Here is a 13709-nt window from a genome sequence, read left to right as displayed (position 1 = left end):
ACCCAAGGGCCCAGGGCAGTTCCCTCTTGTGTAGGGGAAGAAAACTGGCCTTTGAACTTAAGCCCCCTTATGCTCTGACCAGGCCAGCCAGGTGTATATGGCAGGAAGAGTCAAGAAGGAAGGAAAACAGACCTCAAGTTTCTGTTTCCCTGACAGCACAGAGCACTCAAGCACTGTCCTTCGTCCCCATGGCTTCATCAGGAGGCTCAGAGAAGCAGAGAAGCGAGGTCAGGTGCAGAGAAGGCCAGGTACAGCTGTGACGTCAGTGCAGAGGGCCGAGCAGGCACCCAGACAAGCCAGCATGGGCCCCTGCCCAGGAGAACACTGGAGGAACCATGGAAGGCTATTGCCTCCCTACCCTTCTACCTTTCGTCCCTCCTGCTCCTTTCCAGGCCAGAACCGTCTTCCCAGGACAGAGAAGAGGGCAGAATAAACACATAGAAGCCAATTCTAGTGCCAGAAAAGGAAGAGTAGACTGAGCTAGGCATCTGCTAACGAGTGTCTGCTTGGGCCATGATGGGGAGCATGCACGCAGGGCACACAGCCTGTGTTCATCAGCAGACCTGTTGGAGGGGGTTCTCTGAAGGGGTGACAGGGCCACACAGAGAAGCCAGGAAGCACAGAAGCATTCAGTTTGTGACGGTCTAAAAATCAACAAAGCAGGGAGAGGAATCCTTTGAAAACTTAAGTTACTTTATGTTACTCTTTCCCTCCAGAGCCTCCAGTGGCTCTCCGGCTTGCTACCAGTAAACCCAATGTCCTTAGGGTAGCCTGTAAGAACTGGCCTCCTGTTGCCCTCTGACCTCTGCTCCTGCTCCCTCCCCCTGCTAGCACTTTAGATGTTTCCCTCACAAGTTATGCAGTTGCTTGACTCTCCAAACAGAAGGTAAGTTCCACGAGGGCAGGGCGTTAAGGGAGATTTTTGTGTGTGTGTGCTTGAGAACTGATTTATCTCCCTTGCCTAGACCAGCGCCTGGCCTGTGGTAGGTGCTCAAAAAGTACTTGCTAAATGAGCAGACCAACTAAAACAGAGCCCCTTTCACCTGTCACAGAGCATGTAGAGACCCAGTCAGTCCCACAGAGGGATTCTGAACTCTGGTTAGGCATTGGGCTCTCTAGGCCTGACTGGAGTTGTAAGTCCTGTGGCCAGTGGGAGATTCTTTTTTTTAACTGCAGTAAGAACACTTAACGGGGGATCCACCTTCTTAACGTATTTTTAATGGTCATAACTTCCTTGTTTATACTCGTGTAATTCTACGGGCCTGTGTCCTCTAGGTACATAACTGGGGCACAGAGAAACAAAAACTTGCAGATTTGACTTGATAGAAACAGCACTGGTAATATTAAGAAACCCAACCAAGTGATCAGATATCACAGAGAAAAGGAGACGCATTTTGTCACTTGGATTTCCTGAAGCTTTCAGCATTTCCTCAACTGCCCTCCCTTTCTCCCTCTGTGAAAGGGAGCTGGTCTCCTCAGCAGTCCCCGCAAGGCTCCGGCCAGGTCCCCAAGGGACATGGGAGGGGACCACGGCCTTGAAGCCTTTATGCCAGGTCTGAAGAGTGAGAGACAACTCCTCAGGCACTCGCAGGCCCTCGTGCACGCGCACACACACGCCCTCGCACACGGCCATGAGACTGGTGGGGAGGAAGGGCTAGAAGTCTTTCACGACATGCATCTGTGGAGGCGGACGGCTCCTGAACACCCGGCCGAGGTGGAGACAGTGGAGATAGGCAGTGCGAGAGAATGAGCGGACTAGAGGTCCAGGTGAGGTCAGAGGCAGAAGAGAAAGATGACAGGACGTGATCAACAGAGGAGCCCTGCACCCAGCATGTTTCAGGAGACACAGGACACGGGAGAGAGAAACGTGTAAGGGGCTTGGCATGCACAGGCCCCACCTGGCAAAAGGAGGCCCCCTGCCCAGACTGACCTAGAACTTACCGGCTCATGGCAGGTCCCCCCCCCCCCCCCCCCCCGTGCCACGGGCACCTGCCCAGCGTGCACGTGAGTGTGTGGCCAGGGATGGCCAGTAAACTAGCCGCTTGGGAAGCACAGACAGCGCGATGTCACCGCCTAGGGTGACATATTTAGGCACCACAAGAAGAAAGTTCATAGACTTAAAATTGTTTCTTCAAGGTCTGTAAGGAATCTTGGGAATCTGATCTAACCTGCTGACTCTAAAGAAGAGGATTAGCTCCAAAGAGCGGGGCCTCTGCTGTTTCTGTGCCCAGTGGCTGGAGAGAGGGCAGGTGAGGGGGAAGGGGTGGGGGACCCCCAATCCCCTCTCCTTCATGCAGGTGGCTAATTTCACTGCTGCTGCAAGGACACTGGTGCACAGGAGGCTGCTGTGTGGGTACTGGGGCAAAGGTCAGGGGCCTCCGGGCTTCCTCCCCTAGGGCCTGGTCACACTGGGGGTCTGTGCCATGCTGAAGCGCATTAAAAAGGATGAGAGGAAAGAGATGGGGTGAGAAAAAAGGGAGGGAGAGAAACAGAGAGACTAGACTCAAAGGAAAGAAGCTCACTTAGCCTCATAGGACTTCTAAAACACCTGCCAGCTTCACCACATCAGATCTTGGGCCAGAATCTCCATGCCCTTTGCTTCTCTACCACTGACTGTTTTACAGATGGGGACACAGGCCCCAAGAGGTGGGGCCACTGGTGGCACAGAACCATGGAGAGCCTCTGCAACATGCAGCGGTGACTCCAGCTCTTCCCTGGACTGCAGCAGGAGCCTGGAGCCTAGGAGAGCATCCGGGAGCCCCTCTGCACAGGAGTGCTCCCGTCTCTCTTGCTTGCCTCTGCTCTCAGCACCACCAGGGAGGGAGTTCGAGGAGACCAAACCTCCCACCAAAGGGAAAGATGGTTTCACGAAGTGTCCTGTGCTGGTGCCTGGAAGGTGGCGCCCAGCGCAGCCCCACCTCCTTCCAGGAGACACTCACCATTCATCTGGGAGGGTGACGAAGAGTAGTCCCGGTCCCTGTGTCTCCGGTCGGGTTTCAGATTGCGGCTCTGTCTGCCCGAGCCCTCCAGCATGTTCACGATCTCACTCCGGTCAATGTTGCGCAGGGCTGCATACAGATTATCCACTGCAGGGGGAGAAGGGAAGAAGGGGTGCTGGCCAAGGGGGCTCCAATCCTCATAGACAGTGTGGGAATGTTGTGGGGTGTAGAGAAGGGAGGGAAGTGGGGGATGATTTGTTTTCTCAGCACCCCTCCTTTGTCAGAATCAAAACTACCTGCCTCTGGGGGGGGGGGGGGGTGGGAGGGAAGCTTTTGTTATCCTTTGACAGATCTTTTCCAAACCCTAAGGGTGGTCAACTGCAAAGCATGGGAAGACTGTTTTTTTTGTAATCTGAGAGGAATTCTGCAAGAAATGAGAGTGAGGAGAAGAGGATACTGTCCTTTTGAGATCCTTGGTCCTCACCAGTTGATTTGAGATCCAAATGCAGACACCCAATTTCCTCTTAGTGTTTCTGAGTATGGGAATTTAGTTGAGAAAGGGCTGAAAACAGGGTGACGGGTCTTCCCTCCAGGTTGGAGGAAAAGATGTTCCTGCATCAGGCAGGATTTGCTCCGTTCTGAGAGGACAGTCCTCATTTGTTTGAGAAACTCAGTGAGAAGTCACACACCTTACACCTGTGCTGTCATCTCGTTCTGGTGTGGCTCTTGTCTTATTCAGGGGATGGGAAAAAGGCCAAGGCCAAGACCATCCTATCCTCTTATGATAGGACTCCCCGAGGACCCCAGGACCCTGACAGGTGTGTGTGTGAGGGGCAGAGAGACAGAGACAGCAAAAGGGATTGGCTGCAAGGCAAAGACAGCAACTGGAGCTGGAAGGCAGAAAGGCTCCGGTGAAGGGGAGGTCCTGCATGGGCTTTGGACAGAGGACGCTTCCTTAGCTTAACGGTACTGACTCTTTGCGTTTTTGCCTTCGCGGGTGACCCAGAGATTCAACAAGGCTGCACTCTGCTCCAGCAAGGAGTTGGGGTTTTCCACACGGATCCTGTTGATGTCTTCCACGCTGAACTGAAGCTCCCGAGCCAGCTCTGCAGGCAGAGAAGCAAGACTGGGTGTGAGCCCGCCTCCGATCCCCCCAGCAGGTGCTGTGCCTTGCATCTGGCAGGGAGTACCGGGAATCAAGGAACAGTGTCCCCTGGGTTTTGGTATTCCTTCTTACCAGGAAGCAACTAGGGGAACACAGACACCTACATCTTCCGACATCCAGAAAATAGGGCAGGGATAGGAATGCTCAAAAAATTGGTATTGAATGAACGAATGAAGGAATATCTTTCCTTTCTTTCGTCAATTCACATATTATTAGATGACAAGGCTGAGCCTCTCAGCAAGGTTAACGCTTATGCAAGGTCATGGCACAAGCTAAGGCCAGAGCCAGGAGCAGGCTGAGCCTGCGGACGCCCACTCCAGTGCTGTCTGTGCCACTAACTTTCCACCAGGAAGCAGTTATCACGGGAATGCTTTTCTGTATTTACGTTTCTTCAGGGAAAGGCACTAATTACATTTAAAATGAAAATATAAGCTCCCATCTAAATGCAAGGCAATAACACAGAATGTTAGCTTTCTCCCTCCCGTTATTATTATTTTTTTAATGTTTATTTCTGAGACAGAGCATGAATGGGGGAGGGGCATGAGAGAGGGAGACACAGAATCCGAAGCAGGCTCCAGGCTCAGAACTGTCAGCACAGAGCCTGACACAAGGCTCAAACCCATGGACCATGAGGTCATGACCTGAGCTGAAGTCGGACGCTCAACCGACTGAGTCACCCAGGTGCCCCACCCTCTCATGATTTTTATTGTTATTTCTCACAGGTGCTTTGGAAGGGAGAACAGCCTCAGAGTCTAATTTCAAGGATGAGGAAGACCAGAGGGGACAGTGATGGTAAGGATCAGAATGCACAGGTACACACACACACACACACACACACCCCAAGAAGCAGCAGTAGGCATTTTTTTTTGGCTTAAGAACGAACAGCTCCTGAATTTCTGTTGTAAATTTTTGTCACAGAGCCTTTCAGCAAGCCTTATTGCTAAGGCTTCTGAGTTTCTCTGAAGTCCTCTCCACAGGGTGACTGAGTAAAGGCAGTCCATTCATATAAAAGCTAACATAACAAGGCCGGGGGGTGGTTAAGTTATAGGTCCTGTGACTGAATAAAACGCATTTTGAGCTTTCACTTGTATTTTCCCACACACAGTGTCACTTCAGATGTGATCTACCCTTTTGTTGTGGGACTTCTGGTAGACCTCAGGTACAGCCAGAGATTACAAGTGAACAATTTTGAGCCATCTCCTTTTCTTCCTTCTTTTCCTTCAACAGCCTTTCCTTCCTTTCCTTCCTTTCCTTCCTCAGCCTTTGAGAAAGGGCAACGTGAGTACAGGGAGGAAGAGAAAGGCAGTCATAGAGACATAGTTTTTTGTTTCTGGGCTTATTTGTTGGCTGGTTTTCCAGGGCTCTGTCACTAATTAGAGCCACTCTATTCAGCTGGATCTCAATTTTCCCATCTGTAAAATGAGGTGAACCAGATCAATTCTAAGGTCTCTCGTAATTTCAAAAGTTAATTCTTTCTTATAAAGTAAACCCAGGCAGAAAAAAAAAGAAAAACCGGGCAGGAATGGAGGAGGGTGGGAGCTTACTTTCCATGGGTATACCCAAAGGCACTGCTTGGGCAACAGACTTGCACAAGACAATCACACATCAGATGCACCGAGGACAGTAGGAAGAGGTAGAGGCAAGAAGCTGGAGGGGTACGTGTAGACTGGCAAGGTGACTTTTGCCCCCAAGTCCCCAACTTACCCGCCCAGCTGAGGCCAAGGTGCTCTGATATAATAGCCATCTTCATATCTGCTCGGTCGGTCCCACTGAGAAAACCTAGGGAGAAGCATCGGGTTTCATTTAGCAGCCTTGGCAGGACACAGAATGGGCAGGTGTGGGTAAATGACCTCAGATGGATGTTCTGGCCCCCGGCGGACCTCTGTATGCTGGCCTGCAAGCATTCCGTGGGGACCGGGGCCAAAGGCTCCGCATGCTGTGCTCATAACAAGCTAAGGAAATCACATCAACGCAGAGCTCTTGCAGGAGTGAGGGGGAGTGATGTGACCCACAACCTCCTGGGAAGGCAGTGAGCACATATCACAAAGGGGTTCATACCCAGTGACGATTCGCTGAGAATGCTGTATCTCAGGGCCAGGGGAGTCAACGTCCTCTTCCTGTCATCAGCTCCACTCCCCTGCAGAAGAAAGATGAGGAAAGGGTGCTTTGGGCTTGGGGTTACCCCCTTGGTGGGAAGGTGCTCGGAGCCCGGGGGCTATGGGGTGGGCATGACGCCAATCCCGGCCAACAGTAAGTAGGTCTGTGTCTCTGGAGCCGCAACACAAAGAGCAGATGTGTGCGAAGAGGTGGGGGTTCAGAGGGAGTGATGAGAGTCACACACTTTATCACTAATAGTAATGGCAAGCTCACGTGGCCTTTACCACATGACAGGCCCTGTTTGATGCACACAACAGCCCCTGGGCAGGTACAATTACTATTCCCATCTCATTCATGAGGACACTGAGGCCTAGAGGGGTTAAGTAACTTGCCCAAGGCAGCTCAGCTAATGAGTGGTGGAGCTGGGGTTTGAACTTAAAAACCAGTGTTTCTTTCTGGGTTCCTTTATACTCAAAAGACCTATTTTTGGCACCAGTCCGAGGCTTAGCACTCCAGCCCTACAGAGAAGCACCCAGATGCTAGCTCTGGGTGCAGGAAATCCTCTTTTGAAAGAGAAGTGCACTCATACTCTCCCCAGACAGTAAAGAGAAATCGAGCCACGACATATGGATGTAACCTTGCTTTCTCCCTAGTTGGGCACGGAAGGCTGACAATTACAATGATGGCAGCAGCCAAACGACACCAACAAGAACATGGAGACATATGATCCCTCCAAAGTCCCTTGCGCAGTGGTGACTCGGATGCTCTTACAGGTATGGATAAATCAACATACTTGGTCAAGACGCTTTTGCTGAGCTCAAAAATCTGGGTGTTTGCAGTGGCTGAGACACCAGGGCTCCCTTCTCTGAGGGCCTGGCACCCTGGGGAAGATAAGCAAGTATATGAAAAGGAGGCCTGAAAAAGCCTATCAAACAGCTGGGTCACCTTGAGCAATGTGACACCCAGTTCTAAGCCTCAGAGAGCTCAGACGAGGGGTGCTCAGGTAGACATCTTTTGGGCTCCTTCTAGCCTTCAAGAAGGAACATCCTAGAGGGCTCAAGGCCCACAGTAAGAACATGCAGACCACTGTCTGACACTGGCATCTGGTCCTAGCTTTGCAGAAAGGGCCAGGGCACACTCTCCCTGCCAGGCCACCGTCAACTGTCCAGAAGACGGCAAAGAGCCTTCAAAGGCTGCTTTGTGATGGTAAGAGGTCCTTGGGAAGCACGCGACCTTGCGTCTGTTTCGGGACCTCCTCAGGGAACCCCATCTCTGGCGAGGGTCCTCATCGGAGGGCAGCTCACCTTGGTACAGGGGGGCATGGTGATGTTCAGGTGACAGAGAATGTGCTGGGTGTCCTCATACTTCATCGCCTTGCGCAGAAATGACAAGGACCCTGCTGGTTCTCGACTGCTGTCCCTCACCTAAATTCAATCACACAAAAGCAAGATTCGGGGGGGTGCTGTTCCAGAGGCCACCAGGCTGGTTGGCTTAGAGACTTCTGCCTCCCAGAACCTTGTAGACCCAGAGGAGAGATTGGCACCTTTACAGGTATGGCCAAACGGTTCTCCCGAAACGACTGGAAGAGGAAACTCCGTTGCTGGGCAGCTTTTTTGACGGGCACCAGGTTCCCAAAGAGTTCCGCGAAAAGGGGCATTCCTTCCAAAACCTGTAGGAGAAAAGCAAATGTCATGTCCTGCCTTCAGCTTTGGTCATCTCTTTGCCAGATCATACTCATTCTGCAGCATGAGAAACAACCCGCCATTTGTTTTGAAAAAGGCTTTGTTCCCAAGGCTGAAATGAGGGAGGCATGCTTCCTTACATCAGAGGAATTTTTTTAAATGTTTATTTATTTTTGAGAGAGAGAGAGAGAGAGAGAGAGAGAGAGAGACAGAGCATGAGCGGGGGAGGGGCAGAGAGACACAGAATCCGAAGCAGGGTCCAGGCTCTGAGCTGTCAGCACAGAGCCCGACGTGGGGATCGAACTCATGGACTGCGAGATCATGACCTGACCCAAAGTTGGACACTCAACCAACTGAGCCACCCAGGTGCCCCCTTACTTCAGAGGATTTTACAACAAGCAGGAATCTTTACCTATCCCTGGGTGGCTGATCAGGGTTGCTATCAGAGTACTCTAGAACTCCACTGAAGTATCAAAATATGGCTTCCCCCCAAAAGCTGAATCTCTTTTCACACTTGTTCTGCAACGTTTAGTTTATGAGAAGTGTTGGAAGGACCATGTTATAGCATAATCTCACCCATTATTATAAGAATCCCTATTGTGTATATAATGCTTTCGACTGAGAAGTTATCATGACCCCATTTGATAGGTAAGGAAATTGAGGCCCAAAGAGAGTAAGTCCTTTGTCTAGTTTGTCCTTGAATCAGGATTAGGGGTAGGGCTCCATAGTTCCGGCCTTGTGCTTTTCCTTCTGGGCCCTCAGCCCCCCAAGAAGGCTCAGAACAAACTCCAAGGCCAGACTTTTGGAAAGGTCCTGGCTTCTTACTTGTCTTAACATGATGAGTCTCCTAGGGTCAGTAATAGGTTCAAATCTAGTCCCTGTTCCTCACCTCATTTGTCCAGCCGCCCTCCCTGCCGCATCGGGGCGTTCCCAGAACCCTGGCATAGTGGGTAAAACTGTAGGCTCTGGTGTCAGACTACTTGGACAAATCTTTTCTCTACCCTCTACTTAGTCATGTGACCTTGGGCAGACTACTTAACCTCTCTCAGCCTCAGTGCCCACATCTGTAAACTGGGGATGATAAAAGCACACGCGGGTATGAGGATCAAGGGAGATGATGCTAGTCAAGCACTTTCACACTACATCCAGCCACGGTACCTCTATGTCCCTGCTCCGAGCCACCTCAATGAAGTTCTCATGCTGCTCCAGGGTCTTGTCCACTTTATCGTCTGTCATGCAGTAGCAGCGCAGACGCCCTTCCCGGGGGTCATTCATCTTGGCAAAAATGACGAACTTGGCCATGTAGGGCACCGCAGTGAGCTCCTTGTACAGCAGGGTGGCGAAGTTCACAGCTTCAGCAGTGCGAGGACAGTCTGACAGCCAAAACCTAAAAAGAGAGGGCTGATTATAAGCACGTTTCTATGGGCCAGATGGAGCGCTTCACGTCTGTGCAAACAGAAGGAGCCCATAAGCCATGGGGATGGCTGCTCTAGAAAGCCTGGTGGTCAGGGTGGGGGCTTCTGTGTGGAAAGGGGAAACGGGGGGCCCTAAGCACGGGGTGGGCAGGTCAAGGCCTGGGGATAAGCCATGATCAGGGCAGCGCTGACCACTCGGTGCAGGGCCCGGGGTTTCTGGGCTCACCTGGCAGAGACGTTGGTGGTGAAGGCGGCACACTCGTTGGCATACACGAGCTTGGTCGTCCCCGTTATGTCTTCCCACTGGGCTTGGTCTGTTCCTCCTGCAACAGGAACACAGGTGGGCTGGGGGACAGTGTTCAGGTGGCACACACACGGCTTGCCGAGCTGCCAAGGGCTGAGCATGAAAGGGCAGAGATGGGCACATCTGTGTGGCCCTGAGCACATCTCTTCTCTCACGCCCTCCCCCTCCTCGAGCTATTCCATGGAGGCTCTAGTCAGACGGACTGCCCCTCCCTCCCTTCAAAGAGCACATCGCCTAGGGAAGCCGAAGCAAGGTGATGGCCGGCTTCCCCTTCTGTCTCTCCTTCATGTGGCCAGAAGGAACTGCTGCTGCCCAGAAGATGGGACAGGGGCACCTCTCACCAGTGACACTGCAGAGTAGGCGCAGACTGGTGGTGTCCCCCTCCCCGCTGTCCCTCGGGTTGTCCGTCCAGGAAGGAGGGAGTGGGATCCGAAGGCCAATGGGGCGATAGAACTTCCGGCGGCGTGGCTCCACGGTGACGATGGGGCTGAACGTGGCCTGGTTGCCCAGGAGTTTGGTGACAAGCTCATCTGGTACAGGCTGGGCCTGCAAGGTAGCAAAGGTAGGCACTGAGCCTCCAGCAGCAGGGGGGACTTGTTCATGAGGGCCAGCACATCCCCAGAGGGAGAGCAGGCTGTTTATACAGAGGGCAAAGGCTCCCAGGGGGTGCAGCGGTCCTTCCGCTGTTGCACCACACAGATCTGTTTTGCTGGGCATGGAGCCCATCCTGGGGCTGATATCACTGCTCAGCTCTCTTTCCGGAGCCCTTTCTCCCCCTCTCCTGCTGCTCCCATTCCGTGGATGGCACCACCCTTGCTCACCATTAGTTACCTCTCCAGGATGCCCCATGGAATTCTCTCACGTCAAGCATGCGAGCATGCTGGCATCGTGGTTTAATGCGTAATCTGGGGCTTTCTGCAACTTACCAGGGAGCGCCTGCCCTACCCCACTCACCCGACTTCTGAGCTTTAAGGTCACATCTCTAACTGGGATTTTAAGGCATTGGACAAAAGTGGGGGATGTGCTGGGGAAGTCTTCCTGGGGGCCTTGAATTCCTCCCACCTTCCATAAACTCTGAGTTGGATGGCAGGGTGGGGGGCAACTGGTAAGGAGGGAGGGCTGTGTCACCTGCAGAGCCAGCTTCACTCTCTTGGTGACAGCGTTTTCTGGGAACGTTGCCTGCACCAGGGGGACCAGCTTGCTCTTCAGAAAGCCCCCTTCAGGGCCGATGGTGTCATAGTCCTGGCAGAGCCGTGACATGATCACGAAGTACAAGGGGAAGTCGGTGGTGATGATGCGGCAGACCCTCTTCTTCTCCAGCTCCTCCAGACTCCCCAGCTCTGTAATCACATGGCACGATGCCACCCGCCCCGGTCATGCCGTCGTGCCAGATGCAGGCTCAACCACTGTGTCCCCAGAACCTTCTCATCCCTGGCTCCCGATGTTTGTCCCCTCCCCAGGCACCTAGCAGCACCCCTCAGGTGCCCCAGGCACCTGGGACTGGACCTGATGGGGCCATCCCCGGTCTCTCTGGCCTTCCCAAACTCCAGGTGGTCCTAACAACCCACCCCAAAATTGCCAGCTCAAGTCCCACCTTCCAGAAGGAGGGCACCCTGCTCTGGGATCCCTGGGGCTCAGTTACCTTCGTCCATCCCGTTGAGGATCTGATCCAGGTAGCTTTCTCCATAGCGGCTCTTGTGTTCCTTCCACACGGAGCCGTTTTCACTGCGCAGCACCACGAGTTCACGGTCCCCACGGCCTTGGGAGGCAAAGTGGGGGATCTCCACGATCACAGGGCTGAGGGGACAGAGCAGATGGTGGGCAAGGTGTGTAGATGTGGGTGTGGGTGCCTGTGGGCAGGTGGCTGTGCACAGGAAGGAAAGAACAGGGAAAGGGGGGGCAGTCGGTCCCTGCTTGGAGAAAGATGGGATCCTGCAGCCAGAGCGAGGCCCCACCTTGGGGCAGGTCCGGATGGGGAACAGACCCTCCTTGAGTTCCTGAGACGCTCCGAGCGTCCCTCACTCACTGCCAGGCCCCGGAGGAACAGTAAGCACAGTACCCAATCTCACCTCACAGGGGGATCTCCTGCCATGGCCATGTAGTGGACGCTCAGCTGAGTAACCCAGCCCTTGGACCTGATCCCGAGAACCCGCCAGCCATTCCTAGATATCCCTAGGCAGGGGACCAAGCCTTAGCTTTCTCCTCTATCCAATGGTGATAAAGCCACTTCCTTCAGAGGGAGGCTTTGATGACTACATTTAAAAAGGAAAATCGGGGCGCCTGGGTGGCTCAGTCGGTTGAGCGTCCGACTTCAGCTCAGGTCATGATCTTGCGGTTCGTGAGTTCAAGCCCCACATTGGGCTCTGTGCTGACAGCTCAGAGCCTGGAGCCTGCTTCGGATTCTGTCTTCCTCTCTCTCTGCCCCTCCCCCACTCATGCTCCATCTCTCTCTGTCTCTCAAAAATGAATAAATGTTAAAAAATTAAAAAAAAAAAAAAAAAGGAAAAGCAACACAAAAGCACTCTGCAGGCTGCTTTCCAGGGGTGGATGGAAGCTCAGAGGTGGGGACAGGCAGGGGACAAAGGCAAGAAGGCCGGGCCTCCCTGGACACACCTGTCCCAACAAAGCTCAGGTAGAACCCCACTCTGCTTCACTCTCAAGCCCACTAATCTTGTCCTTGGGGGCAATGCTGTAGGGCTGTCTTTTAGAAATACCATCTTAAAGCTTAAATAATTCAGCCCTTGAAGGCCCCAAGGTAGCCAGCCCAGTCTTTTCAGTCCCCTTCTCTAGTATCATACAAGATTTGAGAGGAGTAAGCTCCACCCTGGGGCTGTGGACTCCTCAGTGTATCTGGGAGACAGGGACTAAAAGTTCCTGGTTCTGTTACTCTGTCAGGACAGCAGACAAACAAGATTGCATGGGGCTCTGGGACTTGGCATTTCCTCTTCCCTGTGGCTGGAGTGGTTCTGGGTGGTTGATGCTGAGGTGGCAGCGACGGACCAGCAGGGGCAGGGGCAGAGGCAGGGGCAGGGGCAGGTTAAGGACATGTGTCGCATCCCATGTGAGTGACTTCTCACCTTAAGAACTGGGCCCCGGTGGGTCCCAGCGCGATGATCCTGCTGGCAAGGCCCTCCTCCTCGGCCAGTGGGGGCGGCGTGCTCAGCTTCTGGGGCTTGACCAGGCGGCAGGTGATACGAGTAGGGGCGGCACATGTCCGGGGCGGGATCACCACCCTCAGGCCATTGTGACGGCTCCCCCTCATGGAGCCTCCCCGGGCATCCACCATGAAGCTCACCAAAAACCTAAGGCACAGGCAGATCCATGTTGGGCTTCTATATGCCTTCTCTGAGACAGGGAGAGTGAGACTCACGCCCATAACCCGTGAGTCACGGGGTCACTCACCCTGTGTGGACAGGGCTGGCCACCGGGCTGATGTTGTCTGAGGTCTCTGTGGCCGGGCTGCTGGGGATGAGTGAGTCTTCATCATACTCCTTAGACGCCTGAGGAGGAGAGAAAGGCCAATTGTCCCAGCACTTCCTGGGCCACAGGAGCTAGTCTTGGCCAGGTTGGTGTCGTTCTGGGCTGGGGAGGCTCAGGAGCATCTCGTTGCCAGAAAGCAAGCAACCCAAATCCTGCACACTCACTACTGACCCTTTCTGGACAAGGCTTTTCTGGAGTCTAAAAGGAGGCATAGACTTCTTCCTACCATCATGGCTGCTCCTTGGCTCCTTTTAGGTCCAACATCCACCGCACAAACTGCAGACCTACCTGCTCTTTCCTCCAGCCCCTCTCCAGTGTGAAACCTCTGCTCTAGGGAGTTCAGTTTTCGCAGACTTGGTACTGGAACCCTACACCATCACCTACTAGCTGCTTAGCTCTGGGCCAGCGACTCGTCCTGCGGGTATCTGAGGTACAGGAGGTGAACGGGGCACACCCTAACCTTGGGGGACTTCCTTCCTCATCTGCAAAAGGGATGGTCCTTGCCCCTCAGTGACACTATAGCTGCGGAGCCATGGGGCTGCCTCCCATGGGGCGTTGCATATCACAAGCACCCATGAAAGCCAGCAGGGTCTGAATCTGGGTTTACTCCCAAGTCCCCTCTTGCTC

General features: G+C 53.4%; 1 protein-coding gene across 21 annotated transcripts in view; it reads right to left on the bottom strand.

The window, feature by feature from the left end:
* Positions 1 to 13709, bottom strand: part of ANK1 (ankyrin 1) — a 217477-nt gene that overhangs the window by 33567 nt on the left and 170201 nt on the right. For 12 of the 21 annotated variants that reach the window (XM_086703618.1, XM_086703622.1, XM_086703620.1 and 9 more), the window contains 13 exons: positions 13005 to 13102; positions 12680 to 12904; positions 11245 to 11399; positions 10731 to 10942; positions 9944 to 10148; positions 9525 to 9621; positions 9042 to 9270; positions 7745 to 7870; positions 7506 to 7625; positions 6163 to 6241; positions 5809 to 5883; positions 3914 to 4045; positions 2940 to 3086 (listed from right to left, as the gene is read on the bottom strand). In XM_086703618.1, coding sequence (XP_086559744.1) covers positions 2940 to 3086; positions 3914 to 4045; positions 5809 to 5883; positions 6163 to 6241; positions 7506 to 7625; positions 7745 to 7870; positions 9042 to 9270; positions 9525 to 9621; positions 9944 to 10148; positions 10731 to 10942; positions 11245 to 11399; positions 12680 to 12904; positions 13005 to 13102 — 1900 coding nt within the window. Of the gene's footprint in view, positions 1 to 563; positions 645 to 2939; positions 3087 to 3913; positions 4046 to 5808; positions 5884 to 6162; positions 6242 to 7505; positions 7626 to 7744; positions 7871 to 9041; positions 9271 to 9524; positions 9622 to 9943; positions 10149 to 10730; positions 10943 to 11244; positions 11400 to 12679; positions 12905 to 13004; positions 13103 to 13709 lie in introns of all 21 variants that reach the window. The other 9 variants (XM_086703610.1, XM_086703617.1, XM_086703607.1 and 6 more) reach the window with 1 other exon arrangement.

The sequence above is a fragment of the Puma concolor genome, chromosome B1, assembly GCF_028749965.1.
Source record: "Puma concolor isolate L17-30 chromosome B1, mPumCon1.1.hap2, whole genome shotgun sequence".
In the NCBI taxonomy this organism is placed as follows: domain Eukaryota; kingdom Metazoa; phylum Chordata; class Mammalia; order Carnivora; family Felidae; genus Puma; species Puma concolor.
Note: the sequence above shows the minus strand (reverse complement) of the source record. Positions and strands in the feature narration are given on the sequence as shown.